The following is a 13350-nucleotide window of genomic DNA, read 5'->3' on the forward strand; positions in this document are numbered from 1 at the left end:
TTCTGTACATTGAATGATTGAGTTGATCAATTAAAAAAACAGATATAAATCTTACTATTTAACAACACTCTAGAAAGAAATTGTAATGATCTGGAATTTTGAGCTAAAAAAATCACAAAATTGAAGTAATAATTCTGGGACAGAAGTCAGATGGAATTAAGATAAATGCCTCAGTTTTGGAGTACTTTTACAGTACATCATAGAAGTAGTTACTCAAATAAGTGTTCTGGAAAAAATAATAAATAGAACTAGTCTCAAAATTCCTGCTGAAAAAATATGACAAACATGAAAATGCACCAAAATACACAGGAGCATAAATATGTAAAATAGAGTGAGTTACAAAATTTCAATATCTTGAAGAAACAGCTGAATTGACAAATTTGCAATATATGTAAAAGTTAAAGCATAAGGTCTGACAAAAAATAACACTGGACTTCATTGTTTAACTTATCCTTTGAATTGTTTGTAAGCCTTTATTGTGGTAGAAGTATATGTGTTTATTCCTCTACCATCATTTTAGTTTTCCACATATACGAACCACTTTTTTATATTCATTATTTGTTGGAATATCAGTGATGTAGTATTATTCTTTTGTAGATTGTTCAACTTGAAGAATTATTAGAAGTACGACATTCAGTATTTATTGTTGGGAATGCCGGAACAGGAAAAACTATGGTTTGGCGCTCATTGTTCAAAACATATCAGAATATGAGAAGAAAACCTGTATTCAATGATCTTAACCCTAAGGCAGTTACAAACGATGAACTTTTTGGCATAATCAATCCAGCAACAAGAGAGTGGAAGGATGGTGAGTGACTGATTCCATTTGTCTACTATACATTTTATAAGAAGGGGTAAATGTAAATAAAAATGTTAACTAAACTGAACTCCACAGTGAATTTCTGCATTTACGTACATAGTCTGCAAGCCAGTACAGTGCTGGCAGAGGGAATTTTGCGGTATTGCCAGTCATTTCCTTTTGCTGTTCCTCTCACAAGTTGAGTGAGTGAAAAATGGTTGCCTGTGTGCTTCTGTATGAGCTTTCATATCCCTTATTTTTTATTCTGTCCATATGAAAGCTGAATGTTGGGGACGGTGCAGTCATTCTGCAGCCTGTCACAAATGCTGGTGTTCTGAAATTCATGATTACTGTTTTGTGAAAAGATTGTCTTTTTCTCTCCAAGGAGCACCATATAAGCTCATAAAACATTTCTGTAACACTCTCAAACTGACCAGCAAAAAATTTTGCAGCAAGCCCATGAACTGCTTTCATGTCTTCCTTTAATTTGACCTGGTAGAATTCTCAAACTCTCTAGCAGTACTCAAGAATGGGTCGCTCTTGCATTCTATACATGGTCCATGGTCTCCTGTGTATTTATTTTTATTTTTTATTTAATCAGATCTGATTAGGGTCATCAGGCCCTCTCCTACATCAGACCAGGCTTTCACAAGTACAGTACCATTTTTAAATCATACTTATCTATGAAATGACAATTTTATATATCTAAAAACAAAGATGATGTGACTTACCAAATGAAAGTGCTGGCAGGTCGACAGACACACAAACAAACACAAACATACACACAAAATTCAAGCTTTCGCAACAAACTGTTGCCTCATCAGGAAAGAGGGAAGGAGATGGAAAGACGAAAGGATGTGGGTTTTAAGGGAGAGGGTAAGGAGTCATTCCAATCCCGGGAGCGGAAAGACTTACCTTAGGGGGAAAAAAGGACGGGTATACACGCGCACACACACACATAACCATCCACACATATACGGACACAAGCAGACATTTTGTCTTTAAATATGTCTGCTTGTGTCCGTATATGTGTGGATGGATATGTGTGTGTGTGCGAGGTATACCCGTCCTTTTCTCCCCCTAAGGTAAGTCTTTCCGCTCCCGGGATTGGAATGACTCCTTACCCTCTCCCTTAAAACCCACATCCTTTCGTCTTTCCCTCTCCTTCCCTCTTTCCTGATGAGGCAACAGTTTGTTGCGAAAGCTTGAATTTTGTGTGTATGTTTGTGTTTGTTTGTGTGTCTGTCGACCTGCCAGCACTTTCATTTGGTAAGTCACATCATCTTTGTTTTTAGATATATTTTTCCTACGTGGAATGTTTCCTTCTATTATAACCAAATGACAATTTTAATATGACAAATAGTATTAAAATGATTTGAGTGTCTATAGAGGCAGTGTGAGTAAATAATACTGACTATGAACTAATGAAGTTAATACTGACAGAACTTCTATTACTGCTGCTACCACTAATATTAACAATATTAATATTAGTAATAATAATAATAATAATAATAATAATAATGGTGACAACAATAACAATAATAATAGCTGCAGATATTAAAAGGATTTATAGTTATACAGAATAGATGTTTTCTGGTACAGGGAGTTCTGGGGAAAAGGAAGTTAGGGGAACTGCAGCAGTAAGTTTACTGTTACCAGTCACTGTTTATTTATATCCACAACACATTTTGAAGGCTTGAGCCTCAATCATCAGGTGGATTTACATGTGTTAGTATGACGTACGTGTGTGTTGTGTTGTGATTTTGGGGTAATTTGAGCACTGTCAAGTGGAGAAAAGGATTTGAATACCCTTGAAGTTTTTATTCCAATGCATGTATTCAACAGTTCAAACAGAGCTCTCCACAATTCCAAAATAATAATGTTGTTACAGTATATACTCTTTGTACTTCTAGATAATGTTTCTATTTTGCTATATTGTTCTTCGCACCTAGTAGTTCCAGGCCCCATCTGTATTCTTTTTCACTTGTTTATTTCCACCTTTAGATATATGTTTAGTTTTTAGTCAAAAATCTCCTCAAAAACATGTTGTAAAATAGTGTTTTGTTTCTCCACTGGTCAGCCCCACAAGGTACCCCAAAACTGTAGCACAACAGACACATGTTGTACGAACAAATGTAGATCCACCTGATGATGGAGATTTAAACCATCAAAATGACTGGTAACAGTGGAACTTACTGATATTTTATATCAGTAATAGTCACAGTAAAACCTAACCTAAAATGTTTGCATTTAAAATGTGACTGCAACAGCTGCTTGTGGGAAGTGAGGAACGTCTGGTTGGAAAGAATGAAGCACATTGGTGACAAGTGTGTGTAGGGACAGTGGTAGTCATTCTTGTTGCTTCAGTAAAAATTTCGTTAACTGTCTTCTGAAGCTGGAGATGTTAATCAGTTCTCTAGTGTAATGGAAGAGGTTATTCCAGAGTCAGGCTCCTGCTGCTGAGAAGAACTTCGAGAAAGTGGCTAAATGGTGGAATGGGGCAGAAAGGATTTTGCTCTGATGGGAACGGCTGTTTCTACCACATTATTCAGGCAAGATTGTTAAGGTTGAGGATGGATATGAGGGACAGTGTGCATTGATAAGGCAGCAGATGAGACAGAGGGTAAGGAAATGTCTACACTTGTCTGTACACAGCCATGATAGCTGTGCATATGATGGTGAAATATGGTCAGAGAGGGAAGCATCACACATATAATGACCACAAGCATTGATAACCAGTTCCAGGTACCATGAGCTTTCTTGGAAAAGACCTTGCAGGATAACATCACTGTAATCAATTATTGAGAATATAAGTGTTTATACAAGATTCTTTTTGAGGTCAAGATGGAGGAGCTTTTTATATTTTTGTGGGGCATGGAGAGATGCTGAAGCCTTTTTGCAAATTGCAGCTACATGCTCAGTCAAATTTAGATTTTCATCTGTTATTAGTCCTAGACTTTTTGATGAGGGAGAGAAATTGATATTTGTCTCATTTAGAATTAAACACCGATAGAGATTCTCAGTTTTTCTGGCTAATGAGCCTGCAATGACCAACCAGTACCACTTGGGTTTTGCATGGCTTGAACTTTAACCCTATATTCTGTACCCACTTTGATAGTGCACACAGGTCATACTGAGATTCTCGAGAGCTGTCTCCAGGTTTATTGGGTTTACACTAAGGTACAACTGGAGGTCATCAGCGTGCGTGTGGTATTTGCGGTAGGACAAAACCAATGACAAATCATTGACATACAATGAAATGAGTATAGGACCTAAAACTGAACCCAGGGGGACACCTGCTACTACCCACCTCCACTGCGACTTTATGGTGCCGGACATGACACTCAGACTTGAGTGAAGCCATTGCACTGCACTTGGTGAGAAATTTAGCTACTAAGTTTGATCAGTAAAATGTCGAAATCAACATTGTCAAAGGCTTTGCCGAAGTCTAAGACACACATGATAGTCACCTCTGGTGCATCCACGGCAAGTTTGAGGTCATCTGCTACCTTTATTAAGACAGATGTTGTGCTGTTATGTTTATGGAAACTTGATTGATATATGTCTAGTAGGTTGTTTGTAGTTATGTAGATTGTTAGCTGGCTGTGGACTATACAGGAACAATGGAAATAGGTCAGTAATCATAGGGTGCTGTGTCAATGTCCATTTAGGTAGTGACTTAACATGTCTCTGCTTCCAGGTCTCAGGGAAAACAGCTGTGGTTAAGGAGTGGTTGAAGATATCTTTTATAGTAGTCAGTAGTGGGTCAATAATAAATTTCATCATGACCAGTCTGACACACACGATAGCTTTTGATGGTATTGCAAGTAACATGCTTTTCATAGAATTTTTTATATTTACAGTCATTTGCCCCCATGAAGTAAACAATGAGTCTATGTTTCAATCCCGATTCAGCTGTGGTTACAGGTAATGTGCAGTACCAGTTCAGTTCTTATGCTGGAACAAAGGGATCAGCAGCATCTTTTACCTTGCCTATATCAAGACCATTGGACAGCTGATATATTTCTGTTGTTGATTAATGTGTGGGCATAGCTAAGTTTAGCATTTCTCACAGCTTTACTTACTCTGTTCTGCTTCTGCTTGTAAGCAGTATGTTGTCAGGCATAGGGCATAGCTTGTATGCCTATGTGCAGGGTCTCTGAGATTCATGAGCTGTTTTAGTTGTTACTATAACCCTGTACATAATACTTGGATATTTGTTCCAGCACAAGGCTGGTGGCACACTACACATCAAATATTCCACCATTTGCATCTGTGCAGGCCGATCACCAGAGGCTGGCTGCAGTGGGCCACATGGCCTGTGCACATGGCATGGTATCCACTGCACTGTCTACCTGCTTATAAGTGCAGTGTAGCAGCAATTTGCCCTCGTATTGTGCTCATACTTATTGTCTGCAGCTGCTTGTATGAGTAACTTGATTGTTTTTATGTGGTATCTATAATCTCAACTGTTGTTTATTTGTATGTGGAAGAAGAATAAAGTTTGGCTCACTGTGGCTGTACTGTTGTTTGTGTCTTAAAGTGCAACACAAATGGTGAAGAGTGTGGAGTTCAGTTTTGCATGCTCATTCTATTTCATTGTTCCTTTAGTTCTTCTGTCCATGGAGGCAGTGCTCCAATCTCTCCTTGAGCAGCAGCAGGCTCTTATGGTTGCTGTCATGAACTGGTCGGTCACATCCACTGCACTATCTACCTGCTTATAAGCGCAGTGTAGCAGCAATTTGCCCTCGTATTGTGCTCATACTTATTGTCTGCAGCTGCTTGTATGAGTAACTTGATTGTTTTTATGTGGTATCTATAATCTCAACTGTTGTTTATTTGTATGTGGAAGAAGAATAAAGTTTGGCTCACTGTGGCTGTACTGTTGTTTGTGTCTTAAAGTGCAACACAAATGGTGAAGAGTGTGGTGTTCAGTTTTGCATGCTCATTCTATTTGATTGTTCCTTTAGTTCTTCTGTCCATGGAGGCAGTGCTCCAATCTCTGCTTGAGCAGCAGCAGGCTCTTATGGTTGCTGTCATGAACTGGTCGGTCACATCCACTGCACTATCTACCTGCTTATAAGTGCAGTGTAGCAGGCACTTGCCCTCATATTGTGCTCATACTTATTGTCTGCAGGTGCTTGAATGAGTAACTTGATTGTTTCTATGTGGTATCTGTATTCTCAACTGTTGTTTATTTGTATGTGGAAGAAGAATAAAGTTTGGCTCACTGTGGCTGTACTGTTGTTTGTGTCTTAAAGTGCAACACAAATGGTGAAGAGCGTGGTGTTCAGTTTTGCGTGCTCATTCTATTTGATTGTTCCTTTAGTTCTTCTGTCCATGGAGGCTGTGCTCCAACCTCTCCTTGAGCAGCAGCAGGCTCTTATGGTTGCTGTCATGAACTTGTCGGTCACATTGACTGACTATGCAAGCTTCTCTCATCTCTCATGGACACTCTCATCATGCTGTGTGAATGCTCCTACATCTGTTCACACAAGACTCTCAGACACACAAAGGAAGTACTCACAAGGGACTATCAGACAGTAAATGTCAGCAAAAATGCAAAAATTTGTCCTTAGTGTAAACAATTCTGTGAGTACTATGTGGGAGTACCTGACTGTCTGATAGCAAAAAACTTTCACATATATCCCAGCCCTTATAACGTTCCTTCCATATATAAACATATGCCATAATGCTGTTTCATATTAATGATTACAGGACCAAATGATGCTGAATGGTGATGAATGTAAGACTGAGTTCCTAAGATTATGTGGATTAATGGAGAGAAGCAGGGGGATCATTCTTCTCTCTCTCTCTCTCATGCAAAGGCTCTCTTTTTCTCATGAGAAGGTGCCCAGTTAATTTCATTTGATAATCAGAGCTGTCAAGTTCTGTCACTTTTGAGTTAAATAAGTGCTTCACAAAAAAAGGAAGAAAAATTATGGTAATAGTGCTAACTTCTCTTTATGTTACAGAGATTATTAGTTATATGAAACACTGTCCTGATGTAGACAGGGAGCTGAAGTGAAGTAGAAAAGAGAACTGGGCTTGAAACATTGAAAATAATGAAATGAACTTTATAGTCATAATCAAAGTAGAATTTCTTGACCACATCATGAGAAGGCATCTGTACCAACTACTCTATGTGATTGTTATTCAGTGGAAGATAACATCGTAGAAGTGTTGCAAGAATAAAGGGTTTTATGACTCAGTGTGGAAAAAAATGAAAAAGAAAGAAAGATACTTTTACTATTTTTGGAATTCGTGGCCACCATATGTTGTTATCTAGTCATCAGAGGTATGAGTGTATTATAATTTGCTGGGCAGAAATGGAATGGTTGTAGCAGTAAATGTTGAGGGAGTGAACAAAATAACTGATTATCTGTCAGATCTGCATCATAAGGATGCTGTTGTGTGTACATGAAAAGCAACACGAACCAATATTCTAGGAAGTAATGATTCCTATTTGGTATTCCTCATGTAGAACACATTGTGAGGATATGCTGTAGTGACCAATAATTATGCAGTAAATGCATTTGAATGACACATTTTCCATGGAGAATTTGTAATGGATATGCCTTTTTTTCAGACACTCCTGTATGAATAGCAATCTAATAGCCAATCAGATTTTTACCAACAGTTACAGGATAAAATACTGTAGTTTGGTTTAATAGAAATCAACTAACTTTTGGAAACAGTGTGTTAGAAGTGATCTACTGTCTGTGGCATGTAGTGATAGTAGTCTGCATGACAGGAAAGCTGTGTATTTGGAAATGAAATCATGAGCAAAGGCTGTTTGCTGAGTACAACTGTGTTCACAAAGCAAGTTATATCCTTCTCATTTATAGTCTGGCAGAGCAGTCCAATATTAAGATGTGGCACACATTTTTGTTCAGTGTGTGACCACGTGCTGTGGTCTAACAGTATTTAAGCTTATGGAAATGAAAGATTTTGCCATTTATTATTTTGTTACAGGCCTTCTTTCAGCCCTCATGCGAGATCAGGCCAATTTATCTGGTGATGGACCAAAATGGATTGTTCTTGATGGAGACATTGACCCTATGTGGATTGAATCTTTAAACACAGTAATGGATGACAATAAAATTTTGACACTTGCTAGTAATGAGCGTATTGCTCTAACACCTGTGATGCGCCTGCTTTTTGAAATATCCAGTTTACGAACTGCCACACCTGCCACAGTATCTCGAGCAGGAATATTGTATCTAAATCCTCAGGATCTTGGATGGAACCCGTGAGTCTGTTTTTCTTGTCACTAAAAGTATGAATATATATATCTCTGAAATGAGATCCAACCTTCATGAAATCCTCCCCACTCCACCAAGAGTGTCTTTACGCGGTCCATCTAACCTTCGTAACCACTTGGTTCATCCCTATGAAATCCCCAAACCACCTTCCCTACCCTCTGGCTCCTACCCTTGTAACTGCCCCCGGTGTAAAACCTGTCCCATGCACCCTCCCACCACCACCTACTCCAGTCCTGTAACCCGGAAAGTGTACACGATCAAAGGCAGAGCCACGTGTGAAAGCACCCACGTGATTTACCAACTGACCTGCCTACACTGTGAAGCTTTCTATGTGGGAATGACCAGCAACAAACTGTCCATTTGCATGAATGGACACAGGCAGACAGTGTTTGTTGGTAATGAGGATCACCCTATGGATAACATGCCTTGGTGCACGGCCAGCACATCTTGGCACAGTGTTGCACCGTCCGGGTTATCTGGATACTTCCCACTGACACCAACCTATCAGAACTCTGGAGATGGGAACTTGTCCTTCAGTATATCCTCTCTTCCCGTTACCCACCAGGCCTCAACCTCCACTAATTTCAAGTTGCCGCCGCTCATACCTCACCTGTCATTCAACAACATTTTTGCCTCTGTACTTCTGCCTCGACTGACATCTCTGCCTTGTGTCTGTATATGTGCGGATGGATATGTGTGTGTGTGCGAGTGTATACCTGTCCTTTTTTCCCCCTAAGGTAAGTCTTTCCGCTCCCGGGATTGGAATGACTCCTTACCCTCTCCCTTAAAACCCACATCCTTTCGTCTTTCCCTCTCCTTCCCTCTTTCCTGATGAAGCAACCATGGGTTGCGAAAGCTTGAAATTTTTGTGTGTGTTTGTGTTTGTTATTGTTTCTACGACGTACCAACATTTTCATTTGGTAAGTTACAGAATCTTTGTTTTTAGATATATATAATAACACATACACAAGTAGTGTGTGTGCTGCTAAATGGGAGATAATAAATGCTGTGTATAAATTCACTCATCAAATAGGACAAGCCTTAAATAGTACTGTAGCATGTCACCAGATGGTATTTTTTTTATCTTTTCAAGGCTTTTGGTTTTGTAGATCATGACAGTCTCTTATAAAAACTTAAGTCTTATGGACTTATAGCTTTATACACAGCTGATTTGAATCATATTTAACAAACAGAATGCAAAAAGTGGTGCTGAGTAATTCAATGTTGAAACGGTAGAAAATTTTAGTGAGCTGGTGAAAATCACAAAGGGTGTTCAAAAGGATTCATTTTTGGGTCTACTCCTATTCCTTATACAGGGTGTTACAAAAACGTGCGGCCAAACTTTCAGGAAACATTCCTATCACACAAAGAAAGAAAATATGTTATGTGTCCGGAAACGCTTACTTTCCGTGTTAGAGCTCATTTTATTACTTCTCTTCAAATCACATTAATCATGGAATGGAAACACACAGCAACAGAACGTACCAGCATGACTTCAAACACTTTATTACAGGAAATGTTCAAAATGTCCTCCGTTAGCGAGGATACATGCATCCACCCTCCGTCCCATGGAATCCCTGATGCGCTGATGCAGCCCTGGAGAATGGCGTATTGTATCACAGCCATTCACAATGCGAGCACAAAGAGTCTCTACATTTGGTACCGGGGTTGCATAGACAAGAGTTTTCAAATGCCCCATAAATGAAAGTCAAGAGGGTTGAGGTCAGGAGAGCATGGAGGCCATGGAATTTGTCCGCCTCTACCAATCCATCGGTCACCGAATCTGTTGTTGAGAAGCGTACGAACACTTCGACTGAAATGTGCAGGTGCACCATCGTGCATGAGCCACATGTTGTGTCGTACTTGTAAAGGCACATGTTCTAGCAGCACAGGTAGAGTATCCCGTATGAAATCATGATAACGTGCTCCATTGAGCATAGCTGGAATAACATGGGGCCCAATCAAGACATCACCAACAATGCCTGCCCAAACGTTCACAGAAAATCTGTGTTGATGATGTGATTGCACAATTGCGTATGGATTCTCGTCAGCCCACACATGTTGATTGTGAAAATTTACTATTTGATCACGTTGGAATGAAGCCTCATCCATAAACAGAACATTTGCACTGAAATGAGGATTGACACATTGTTGGATGAACCATTCGCAGAAGTGTACCCGTGGAGGCCAATCAGCTGCTGATAGTGTCTGCACATGCTGTACATGGTACGGAAACAACTGGTTCTCCCGTAGCATTCTCCATACAGTGACGTGGTCAACGTTACCTTGTACAGTAGCAACTTCTCTGAAGCTGACATTAGGGTTATCGTCAACTGCACGAAGAATTGTCTCATCCATTGCAGGTGTCCTCGTCGTTCTAGGTCTTCCCCAGTCGCGAGTCATAGGCTGGAATGTTCCGTGCTCCCTAAGATGCCGATCAATTGCTTCGAACGTCTTCATGTTGGGACACCTTCATTCTGGAAATCTGTCTCGATACAAACGTACCGCACCACGGCTATTGCCCCGTGCTGATCCATACATCAAATGGGCATCTGCCAGCTCCGCATTTGTAAACATTGCACTGACTGCAAAACCACATTCGTGATGAACACTAACCTGTTGATGCGACATACTGATGTGCTTGATGCTAGTACTGTAGAGCAATGAGTCGCATGTCAACACAAGCACCGAAGTCAACATTACCTTTCTTCAATTGGGCCAACTGGCGGTGAATCGAGGAAGTACAGTACATACTGACGAAACTAAAATGAGCTCTAACATGGAAATTAAGCATTTCCGGACACATGTCCACATAACATCTTTTCTTTATTTGCGTGTGAGGAATGTTTCCTGAAAGTTTGGCCGTACCTTTTTGTAACACCCTGTATACAGGGTGTACATTAGGTCCAGGAACATTGTCAATTATTTATTGCACAAGATCTAAACATTGTATAGATGTCATACATATTGCATTTTAAAGAGAAATTCTGGAAGTTTTTTTTTTACAAACATTCAATGTGTGAACCAAGAGTGACCCAGCAGACATCAATATGGTAATCGAATTCTTGCCATACCCGTCCAGCATGGCATCATTGACTGTGGCAGTCCCGTATTCTCTCCCGGAGCTCTGCTACATCATGTGGTAGAGGTGGTACATACACCAGATCTTTCTTATTTATTTATCCATCCGTAGGCAATCAAGATTGTATGGATGTTGTCAGCACAGTATATACAATGGGTTCACAAATTTATAATTATCACAGTTGAAATTCATGAATATTGTAACATGTAGATACATTGTTAAACCTCTTAATATCACAGTTGATAATTTTTACTTATAATTATATATTTACATCATTCCAAGTAATAATACCAGAGAAGCAAAGTTGCTACTCACCATATAGCGGAGATGCTGAGTCGTAATAGGCCTAAACCCCTCACCTGCTTCAGATTCATTGATGACATCTTTGTTATCTGGATTGAAGGTGAGAACACCTTATTCACATTCCTCCAGAACCTCAACAACTTCTCCCCCATTTGCTTCACCTGGTCCTACTCAACCCAACAAGCCACCTTCCTAGATGTTGACCTTCACATCAGAGATGGCTACATCAGTACCTCTGTTCACATCAAACCTACTAACCACCAGCAATACCTCCACTTCAACAGCTGCCACCCATTCCATACCAAGGAGTCCCTTCCGTACAGCCTAGCCACCCGCGGTCATCACATCTGCAGTGACTAGCAGTGCCTCTCAAAATATACTGAGGGTCTCACTGAAGCCTTCACTGACTGTAATTATCCTCCCATCCTTGTACAAAAACAAATCTCCTGTGCCTTATCTTTCCAGTCACCCACCACCTCCTAAAGTCTCACAGTCCGGCCACAGAGGAGCATTCCCCTCATAACTCAGTACCATCTGGGACTGGAGCAACTGAAATACATTCTCCGCCAGGGTTTCGATTACCTCTCGTCGTGCCCTGAAATGAGAAATGTCCTGCCCACTATCCTTCTCACCCCTCCTACCATGGTATTCCACCGTCCACCGTACCTACAAAATTTACTCGTCCACCCTTACACAACCTGTGCTCCTAGTTCCTTACCTCATGGCTCATACCCCTGTAATAGACCTAGATGCAAGACCTGTCCCATACATCCTCCTACCACCACCTACTCCAGTCTGGTCACTAACATCACCTATCCCATCAAAGGCAGGGCTACCTGTCAAACCAGTCATGTGATTTACAAGCTAAGCTGCAACCACTGTGCTGCATTCTATGTAGGCATGACAACCGACAAGCTGTCTGTCTGCATGAACGGCCACCGACAAACTGTGGCCAAAAAACAAGTGGACCACCCTTTTGCTGAATACGCTGCCAAACATGATATCCCTCATCTCAATAACTGCTTCACAGCCTGTGCCATATGGATCCTTCCCACCAACACCAGCTTTTCTGAATTGCGCAGGTGGGAACTTTCCCTGCAATACATCCTACGTTCCCATAACCCTCCTGGCCTCAACCTTCGTTAGTCACTGTCCTCACCCATCCAGCCCTCTCCCTGTTTCCATTCCAGCACTACACAACCGTCATTTCACCACCACACCCAGTCTTTTAATTACTTTATATTTCCCTCCTTTCCGCTACTTAACCCCTCCCTCCCTCTGCACTTTCTCTCCTGCCCTCCTAAACTGACACACTTTACTGTTTGCCACTCCCACCATACTATCCCTCCCCTTCCCCGCCCCAGCCTCCTCCTTACCCCCACCCAGTCGCCACTCCCATCATGCACTGGTGCTGCTGCTCGCAGTTCGGTTTCAGCTCTCTGAGACTGCAGACGTGTGTGCTAGTTGCATTTGGGAGGAGTGTGTGTGTGTGTGTGTGCGCGTGTGTATGTGTGTCTACTGCTGACAAAGACCTTAATGGCCAAAAGCTATAATTGTGTGAATCTTTTTATTGTGCCTATTGCGACTCAGTATCTGCACTATATGGTGAGTAGCAACTTTCCATCCCGGGTTTTCCATTGTTTGATTCATTCCAAGTAGTCCCTGACAGTATAAAGACACTTTTCGGAGAGAGGTTTTTTTTTTTTTTTTTTTTTTTTTTTTTTTTTTTTTTTTTTTTTTTTTTTTTTTTTTTTGTGAAGTTGTCTATTTCGCTTATGTCTTTGATCCCTTGTGGAAGGTTGTTGTGCAATTTAATTCCATTATATAACATGCTATTTTGAGTTTTTGATTTTTTTTCCTATAGAGGTGGAAGTGTTGTCTGTGTCTGGTTTGATGTGCAT

The 13350-nt window shown here is 40.5% G+C and overlaps 1 protein-coding gene across 1 annotated transcript in view; it reads left to right on the forward strand.

Annotated features, from left to right (window-relative positions):
• LOC124775330 (dynein beta chain, ciliary-like) overlaps positions 1-13350 on the forward strand; it is a 702744-nt gene that overhangs the window by 587497 nt on the left and 101897 nt on the right. The window contains exons 66-67 of the mRNA XM_047250162.1: positions 598-808; positions 7775-8051. Coding sequence (XP_047106118.1) covers positions 598-808; positions 7775-8051 — 488 coding nt within the window. The remainder of the gene's footprint in view (positions 1-597; positions 809-7774; positions 8052-13350) is intronic.

Source organism: Schistocerca piceifrons, chromosome 2 (genome assembly GCF_021461385.2).
Source record: "Schistocerca piceifrons isolate TAMUIC-IGC-003096 chromosome 2, iqSchPice1.1, whole genome shotgun sequence".
NCBI classification, from domain to species: Eukaryota; Metazoa; Arthropoda; class Insecta; order Orthoptera; family Acrididae; genus Schistocerca; species Schistocerca piceifrons.